The sequence below is a fragment of the Barbus barbus genome (assembly GCF_936440315.1).
Source record: "Barbus barbus genome assembly, chromosome: 42".
Lineage (NCBI taxonomy): Eukaryota > Metazoa > Chordata > Actinopteri > Cypriniformes > Cyprinidae > Barbus > Barbus barbus.
The window spans coordinates 19,323,824-19,333,856 of record NC_136720.1 but is presented as its reverse complement, the minus strand read 5'-3'; the positions used below and the strand labels follow the sequence as shown (position 1 = coordinate 19,333,856).

General features: G+C 37.7%; 1 protein-coding gene across 1 annotated transcript; it reads right to left on the bottom strand.

Annotated features, from left to right (window-relative positions):
• Positions 1 to 386: 386 nt before the first annotated feature.
• LOC306861873 (scavenger receptor cysteine-rich type 1 protein M130-like) lies at positions 387 to 10,030 on the bottom strand (the record flags this gene model as incomplete). The annotated part of the gene is made up of 11 exons (XM_079404360.1): positions 387 to 436; positions 1,324 to 1,374; positions 1,544 to 1,603; positions 1,796 to 1,891; positions 1,990 to 2,190; positions 2,812 to 3,126; positions 3,516 to 3,818; positions 8,544 to 8,861; positions 8,899 to 9,261; positions 9,373 to 9,687; positions 9,793 to 10,030. The coding sequence occupies 11 exons, from the start codon at positions 10,028 to 10,030 to the stop codon at positions 387 to 389; spliced, it is 2,310 nt and encodes a 769-aa protein (XP_079260486.1).
• Positions 10,031 to 10,033: the final 3 nt, after the last annotated feature.

Genomic DNA, 10,033 nt, shown 5'->3' with positions numbered 1-10,033 from the left:
CAGTGCAAGTTTCTTTCAGTTGAAACCGCTCAGAATTTCATTTTAGTCAAGGACTAGGCTTAAGCCTTGTCTGTGAAACCGGGGGATAAAGTCATAATACAATTATAACTTACTGAATGTTAGGAAAATTGTTTTTCTTTCTTCTCTCAAATTTGTAAGGCTGCATGATAGAAATGGGTCAATGCGGTGTGACTGCACAACCACAAGATCTGTAAAAACCTGAACCAAAAGTTGAAACCAAAGTATTTTTCTCCTCTTTTGAACTTCAGTTCAAAATTGTAACAAGACATTGGTGGTTTGCAGCTAAAACATATAGTATATAGAGTCGCTTAAACTCTGTAGACCATTTAAAAGCTATACAAGATTTTGAGCCAGTGTGGTTTGAGTTACACAGCTCCTCCATGTTTCCCTGGATACTCCTCCACATCATCATAGTCTATAAGAAAACAAGACGAAATTAATGTACCGACACATGCTTTAAAAAGTATAAGAATGAACACCAATATTTGCAGTCAAGTTGAGCTATGATGACCAAAGAATTTAAAAATATAGAGCTATTATAAAGACTAAATAAAGATTATTCAGTTTAAAGACAAAAAGGCTTCAATAATGTACCAAACATGTCACTCATATATTCCCTGAGATTCTTCACATCCTCATACTCCTCCCGAACACCCTCTGATATAAATGTATCTATTATTAATTACATGAACAGTCTACAAACTTTGTCACTATAAAATTAGAAGATAAATGAGAGAGAAAGGGAGAGAGAGAGAGAGAGAGAGAAAAAAGTATCCCTATAAAGAAGGTAATTTGAAACTCACACCTGTTTTATCATTGTAGAACTGTTGTACAATGATAACATCATCATAGTTTCCTGGCAAGTCATCTATAGCAAAAACCATCCAAGTGTATAATTAAAATGCATATACTGTAAATAGTGTTTAAACCTGCACAAGAAAATTTAAGAACTAAACCTTCTGCATGATGTCTCAATCCAGCTATGATTACACCATCATAATTCTTGGGTATGGCTTGTTGCTCTTCTAAATGTATTAAAAACAATGATAGAATAAACACAAACTAATTTTATTTTTCACAGGTCTAATATGTCATTTAATTAAAGGAATAGTTCAACCAATTTATTTCTTCTGCTGAATTTCCATACTATGGAAGTCAATGGGACCAAAAATTGTTTGGTTACCAACATTCTTCAAAATATCTTCGTTTGTGTTCAGCAGAAGAAAGAAATCCATACACGTTTTGAAGAACTTGACTTAACAGACCTTAAGTGAAATCCTGTGATCAGTTAAAGTGACTGACCTGTCGGGTCTGTAGTGGTGGTGACATCATTATAGTAGTCAGGTGGGACTTCTATAGCAAATTTTGAAAAAAAAAACAAACAAAAAAAAAAACTTATCTATGTGTATATAATTTAATATCTGCTAGGGCGACTTGAAAAGTTAATGTTTATATTAATGTAAAATATATCTGTATCTCTATGTACATAGCAGATAACATTGCTATACTTGAGCTCTCCAACCTGAAAGAAGCTCATCATCAACTTCATACCCAGAATGCTGTTCTGTAGAAAGGAAACTTCCTGTTATGGAGGATTAGAAACATCAGACAAGTTACAAATCAGCCAAAACCTTCACTTCATTTGGATTATTCAACACTAACACTATATAACAACACACAAGGTCCCATAAATGAATCAATGTGATTTAATCCACTCATTCCTCTCAATCAAGTGATTATCCTGTTGATCTACAAATCTATAACACTTACTCACCCTTCTGAGTGAGGAGATTGTGTCTATTAGTGGGTCTGCGCTGAATCTCCTCATAAACGGCCTCAGTCGTCGTCCTGTGTCTCCTCTTAGAGAGAGCTGTGAGTGTAGACAGACAAACCTGCTGTCAGTTCACAACACATGACTGATCACACACTGAATAAGACACAATATGACAGTCTCTGGATCTCTCCTACCTCTCCTCATCACTCTGTTCTGCTGAATCAGTATAAGCAGTGGCACTAAGAGCAGTAAGAGCACAACTCCTAGTACAATCACAAGCACTGGGGGGACGGAGAGAGGCGCTGCTGGAGGAGTTTGTGGAGGAGAGACTGATGTTGAGCGCACTGGAGGAGAAACTGATGTTGTTGTGGCAGGAGTAGTAGACGCTGACAAATCTGTCAAAAGAGTTGTGCTGCTTAATATTTTTTGGAATCTGTAATAATTTTTTCAGGGTTCTTTGATGAATAAAATATTACAAAGAACAGCGTTTATTCAGTCTTTTAAGAAGTCTTTGCTACCACGTTTTATCAATTTAGCACATCCTTGCTGAATAAAAGTATTAATTTCTTTTGAAAAAAGAAAGAACAAAAATGTACTGATCTAGAACTTTTGAATGGTAGTGTATATTGTTACAAAAGATTTATATTTTAAATAAATGCTGTTCTTTTTAACTTTTTTTTTTAAAAAGAATCCTGAAAAAAAAAAAATCACAATTTCCAAAAAAATATTGGGCAACAACTGTTTTTAACATTGATAACAAGTCAGCATATTAGAATGATTTCTGAAGGATAATGAGACACTGAAGATGGGAGTAATGATTCTGAAAATTCAGCTGTGCATGACAGCAATCAATTATATTTTAAAGTAAAAACTCCTAAAATAGAAATATTAAAATAGAAAACGCAGAAGAAACTTCTTTAAAAACATAAAAAATCTTACTGATCCCAAACTTTTGAATGACAGTGTACATAAAATTATCTAAAAATGAATATTATTCCTCAGTGTTTCGCTGTGACCTGCACAGGTGAGTCCAGCGTGCTCTTTGTGGGAGCAGTCAGTGTGGTTTTTCAGGGAGAGAGGACAGTCCCACAGGTGAATCTCATTCCCTCTGCACTCGACTCTGTTCATCCACACAACACCTTCACCAGCACCAAAGACTGAATTCCCATCAGCCCCCAGTACTGCTCCACAACCCAGCTGCCTGCAGACCACCTGAGCATCTCTGATGTCCCACTGATCATCACAGACTGAGCCCCACACAGCGTTATGATACACCTCCAGCCTCCCAGAGCACCGGCCCTCCCCTCCACTCAGTCTGAGAGGAACATGATCTAAATCACACACACAGACAAACCAACACATTTACTGCCAACAGAGTACTGTCAGAACAGCTGCATCTGCACAGGAGTACTGCATGTGTGTAATCATGTGAATATCCCGAGATGAAATCCTGTTGGTGCCTCATATTAGAACATCATTACCTCACATCGCCTACAGCATTCATGATTTTTATGTTTGTTTCCATTAAATAAGCATACCTGAACACTGTCTCTGGTGGGAAGAGGTGGAGCATGTCAGAGAGCTTCGAGGAGACTCAGGACTCTCCTGATCTGTAATCATAAGTGAATTAAATATATATATTCAATGCCTCTTCCCAAAGAAAATGTGTTTTTAAGCATTACTCTTGTATTGTTTAGTGATAGAAATGCATCCGTTTTACCTGAACAAATGATTCTGGCCACTTCATCCCCATCACAGTCATTCTGTCCCCAGGGTGAAGACGGACACTGCCACAGATTTGAATCATGAGGTCGACATGCTACTTTATCCAGCCAGTTACGAGCTGATTCCATTCTTGGTGTAGAATCAGACAAAACACCAGATCTTCCACAGTTCAGCTCTTGACAGATCAAACTCGCTGTGTCTCTGTCCATCTGGTTTAAACACACATTTCCCCAGGATCCATTGTAGAAAACCTCCACATTCCCTTCACAGCCCTCAGTTAACATGATCTCTTTAAACTCTGGATGGAAATAAGAGCGTGCACATGTGAAAGCTCTAAAACTGAAACATTTGAACATTATGGACACATGAATCTGTTGTTAAAATTTGTAAACATAGATATTGAAAATCTTTTTTTTTTTTTATTAAAATAAAATTAATTTAAACTTTAAAAAAATTAGGTTTCCTTTTTTGTTTAAAGAAAAAAGGTTTTCTTTTGAAAGAAAGAAAGAGAGGAATTTTGCAAAGCTCGTTCCTTTCAGTATTTAGCATTTTTATTTATTTCACAAAAAGGGACAATGTACATTAATCAACATTCATCAATGTAAATATACCCAAATTAGCCTGAAGGCTAGTTTTGATTGGTAGTCCCATTCAACAAAAAGAAAACACTGAACCGTTAAACGGATTGCGTTCATATTCCGGATATTTGATCTTTTAATATTACTGTTTTAAATATATATAATCTGTAATCTATATAATCTACATTGCTCTGTTCATAATGTACATACAATCCCTACATTGCATTCCTATTTATATTCTGTATATACTCTGCTCAATGCTGTATATAGCAATTCCACTGTATATTCTGTAAATCATATCTTCACTTACTCTGCACTTATATGTATATAAAACACTATATTCTTGCACTTCTGGTTAGATGCTAACTGCATTTCATTAGCTCTGTACTTGTACTCTGCATAAATGACAATAAAGTTGAATCTAATCTAATCTAATCTAATATAAAGGCACTTTTAAGTGTTTTTACAACATTTTGTCACACTTTATGATTGAAATATTGCCGCGGGTGCTTAATATGGATTGCAAATGGCCAAAACTTGCGTTTTGTTCAGAAATACCTTTGTTTATTCTTTTGAGAGGTGATCTAAATATTTGCGGCTGTGAAACAGATGAAGAATTGACACACTTGTGCAGCAGTTCTATTAATTTTTTGCCCTCCAAGTCTTCGGGCCGTAGCCTGACTACGTCAGACTTCGTACTTCCGCTCAATTTCCGCTCAATTTCAATTTCACAGACAGGGCTTAGACTAAACCAGGATTAGGCCATAGTTCAGTTAGGACATTTAAGTACGTTTTATTAACATGCCTTAGAAAAAAACATTACTGGTATGCATCTTGCACAAAACAAAGGCACTGATATGTTTTAAGATAAATAAGTGCAAGTTTATTTCAGTTGAAACAACTCAGAATTACATTTTAGTCTGGGACTAATCTTAAACCTTGTCTGTGAAACCGCGGGTAAATGATTTAAATGACAGAATAGATACTTAAAAATTAAACCAGTAGGTGGCGGTATGTGACTGATTTTATCACTGAATCATTAATTTAATTGATTCGTTCCAAGGGATGATTCATTCAGGAATGAAGTAGTAGACTGTCTTTATGAATGGGTTATTGAATCATTGACTCACTAGATTAATTTAAAAATGCAGTTCATTCATAAACGAAACACCGCTGTGTTTGAATGGAGATGCGCTGCGGCTTTGTTTGAAACTATTTTCGTTGATGAAATAGAGCAAAATAAGGCAATAGTGTTGTAGTCAGACAATAAAAGTCATTTAATATTAACTTCTTGTTTAATGAACTGTTGTATTAAATCAATATCCCATTTGCAAACTCCCTTAATACTCATAAAAAGCTGTCACTCATCTTAGTTAATCACGATCTCACAAAACTGCATTATAATCAATGAAGCTCCTTACACTGTGTAAATAAGAGATTGGTGCACTGTCTACACTTCTCTTGTTATGTGATGCATTACTCAACGCTGCAAAAACAGGTAAGTAGTATACATTTAAAGTTCCCTCAGCACAAACACAAATATGCTGATCAGGTCAGTTGGTGCTCCTAAATATGTTTTCATAGTCGCACGCAGTAGTTTTCAGGCGCAAATGGGATCACGAGCGTAGGGACGCACATGCGCACTTAAGTTATTTAACAGTAATCAGTTCTCTATGGTTTTTCCACATGTTCATGGCCGTTGTTTCACAGTTGAAAAGAGACGGACATCAAAATAGCTGAGACTGCAACAACAGGCTCACATTGACAAGCGCTTGTGAGCGAGAGGGTATGAGACAGCTCAGCTTTGGTTTAAAAGGGTTAAAAAATATTTGTTATCAGTCATGACTTAATGGGGGAAAATAGAGCAGACGCTGAACATGGTTGAAGCTTTCTAGAGCGCGTGCGCCGACTGCTTCAAGTGGAGTAAACTTTGAAATGCTGCGCGTTCGTATACAAAAATGAAGTAAAGTTAGGCCTTTAACATCATGATGTCTATCAGCCAAAACCTATATGGCAAACGCTGAGCTCATTTACTGGAGCTGAGGGGAGCGTCGGTGGATGTTAAAAAGAAAACCGATTTTCATTCAAACAAATCAACGTAAACTGCACATTCGAGTTAATCCATCAAATCGATTTATCTCCCAGGCCTGCATATCAGACGCGGGCCGGGCCTCGGGTCTGTTTTGGGTTTCTCCTTATTTTTATATTGTAGACATCCATCGATTAGTGATGAAAAAATTTGCCGCGCAGGTGGAAACAACTCCAGACCGTGATGCCGCGACTGAGAGCAGCTCGATGGTGTTTAGTGTCCCGCAGCAGCAGCGTGCGCAAGTGACTTCAGCTCAGCTGAAGAGTTCTGCATTCAAATGCACGCAATAGACTAAAGCTTGCTGCAAAACCCCAGTAAACATAACCATGAATGTGTCTGCGGGAAATAGTAAGGAGATATTTGAATTATTTACTAATAAACTAATGTTTTCTGAGTCTGTGTGGATGAAGTTGCTGATCCTGACTGGCCGTCTCCTCACGCGCCTTTAGAGAGAAATGCATCTTTATTGATTATGATTAAGATTGTAATAGAGTTTTTGTTTTTGATTTCGTTAAGTAATAATTTAAAGCTTTCTATAGATATATTTATCATGTATGTGAGGCATGTATTCGCTCAGGTTCATTTTGGTTCAAGCACTCCTGTTCAAGACTAGAGCCAGAAAGCACATCATGTTTGTTTTTTGTTTTAGAAAAGAACTACCTTTTGTTGGTATTGTGAGTGCACACAAATACAAGTAGACCCTTTACAGGTCCGAATGATGTATTACTCTTACCTTTATCAAAAAATGACGGCGTAATCTATTTTAAGTTGTTTCCACTGAAAAAAAAATCTAAGTGTTTGCTGGTGCCTCCATGTCCTGCAGAGCGCGCTTTAGCTTCCACTCTCCGCACAAACTTAGATATAGGCTAGAGCACATTATTATAGCAGGTTTAACGTTTAAACATTGTTATATACTTGAACTGTTTTAGTATATCTATAGATTTTATTTTAGGCAAGTCGTGATGATATGAGAAGGCTAAATTGATCAAACATAGGCTATGATCAGCTCATGCCACTGGCCGCTTGGTCGTTACTTTAAAAAAACTTATAGGCTATTTAACGAACAAAAATTCTCCAAACTTTTTCTAAATTAACTTAATAAAAAAACGAAACGAAATATAATAATTTTGCCATTACACACAAAACTGAACTATTTTAATTGCCGAAACAGTAGTATAAACTGTTTTAGGAGAAGGTAAAGGTAAATAAAAGTTCATATTTTGTATAACTTAGCTACATTAAAATCATCTTATTTTTTGGAATATTAAACAATTAATTATTGCTGGCATTTGTATTGAATCGTTTGCTATTTATTTTTAAATAAGCACCATATCATGGTCTGACAACCATATAGTGCTATTTGTGTTGGACCTTTGATCATTTGCACCAGTGATTTGCTTAAGCTTCTTACTCAAAGATCTGTCTTCCCAATTTAAATTAAAATCACCCATGACGTCTTTCTTAAAATAACACTGACATAATAACTTCTTAAAGGGTTAGTTCACCACAAAATTAAAATTCTGTCATTAATTAGTCTACTCACCCTCATATCGTTCCAAACCCTTAAAACCTTCGTTCATCTAAATTAAGATGTTTTTTATTAAATCTGAGAGCTATTTGGCACTCCATAGCAACACGAAATGTTCCCAGGTCCAGAAACGTAGTAAATACATCGGTAAAACAGTCCATGTGACATCAGTGGCTCAACTTCAGTTTTGCGACGCTACGAGAATACTTTTTTTTGCGCAAAGACGACAAAAATAATAATTTACTCAACCATTCTTCTCCCCTGAGTTACATCTTCCGCCATTTTTGAGAGTAGCTACCTCAGAACATATTTGACATAATCAGCTTAATCTGCTTGTTAAGCGTTGTTTATGCTTAGGGGAAAGCGTGCGTATGCATTGTGATACTCTCTAAAATGGCGGACAACATAATTCGGGGGAGAAGAATGGTTGAGTAAATTGTTATTTTTGTTTTCTTTGCGCAAAAAAAAAAAAAGTATTCTCCTAGTGTGTCACATGGACTGTTTTACCGATGTATTTACTACGTTTCTGGACCTGGGAACATTTCGTGTTGCTGTCTATGGAGTGCCAGATAGCTCTCAGATTTAATCAAAAACATCTTAATTTGTGTTACGAAGATGAATGAAGGTCATACGGGTAAGACTGTAAATATGATTATATATATATCAAATATCATAACCTGGGGCATTTAAAGCAGCTGTACTAAATTACCTATCATTGTTGGATGAAATTTTATCAATGTGTAATTTGTGATGTATTTATGGCTATAAGAGTTTTTATATGGGACTCAATGGGACTATCCTGGTAAAATAAATGATAAATATAAAAACCTGAGCACACGACTCCTACATCCTCCTTGTGATTACAGTCATGTTTTCCCCAGCCTGGAGAAGAGCAGCTCCACAGGGACGTCTCATTCCCCTCACACCCCACCTCATCCAGCCATATGGGTCCAGAACCAGGACCAAACCAGGCTGGTACCTGCTGGTTACTGAGGGCCACCCCACACTGCAGCTGTCTGCACACCACATGGGCATCTTTAATATCCCAGGAGTCATCACACACTGTCCCCCATGAGCCGCTGTGAAAAACCTCCAGCCTCCCTGCACAGTCTCCCCCAGAACCCACCAGCCTGATGGACCCGTGACCTGATATTCAGAGAAAGAAAAACATATTATTGATTACTAACAACTGAAGAATCTGCCCAGATGTTGTTCTTCTCACCAAGACAGGTGATTGACAGCTGTTGTGTGGAGCTGCAGTTGAGAGTTTGTGGAGAGCTGCAGTTCCCCAGATGAGCTTCACTCCCAGAGCACTGGAAGCCCGTCACACACTCATGACTGTGTTCAGGACTGGATGAAGACGAGCCGTAGAAGTTGAGCACAGAGCCACAGCCCAGCTGTCTGCAGACCACAGAAGATTCAGTGAGACTCCAGGAGTCCAGCAGAACTCTCCTCCAGACCTGATGGATGAAAACTTCCAGCTCCCCCTCACACTGTCTCTCTCCAGACAACCGCACCAGACCATCATGAAGAGCCAGAGAGGAATCTGAGGAGAAGACGTGATGTTACTAAACTAGAACAAAGTATTATAGTTGCAGTTTAATGTAAAATTGTATTAGATATTTAATTTTATTCAGTATTAAGTTCATAAGTTTACCAGAGCAGATGACTCCAACATCTCGTCTATGAGAACATTCAGCTCGACTCCATGAAGAGATGGAACATTCTGAGAGTTTTGTTTCATTCCCGTCACAATCAAACACATCAGCCCAGATTTCAGCACTTCCCTCTCCAAACCAGTCTGATCCCACAACAGACACAGCAATCCCACAATTCAGCTGTCTGCAGAGGACACTGGCAGCTCTCATATCCCAGCATGCATCACACATTGTGCCCCACTCATTGAGTAACTGAAGCTCTACTCTTCCAGAGCAAGAATCCAGACCATTTACCAATTTAAGATCTGTGTAACCTGAATAAAGAACAGAGAGGTTAGAAACAAGGTAATCCAGTGGACACAGAAGAAATCATACTTCAATAAGAACAAGTGAAATGTAACTGAATATTGATACTTAACCAGAACAGATCACTCCCACATTGTTGTCACTGCTGCAGTTGTGTTTGTGTGATGATGATATTGAACAGAATGAAATCTGAGATTCATTTCCTCTGCACTGAATCTCTTGTGTCCACATCTGAGTGTCTCCTTTGTCAAAAGCAGCTGCTCCCAGCACCTGTACAGGAACCCCACAGTCCAGCTCTCTACACACAACTTCTACCCCCTTCCTGTCAAACGAAGTGTCACACACTGACATCCA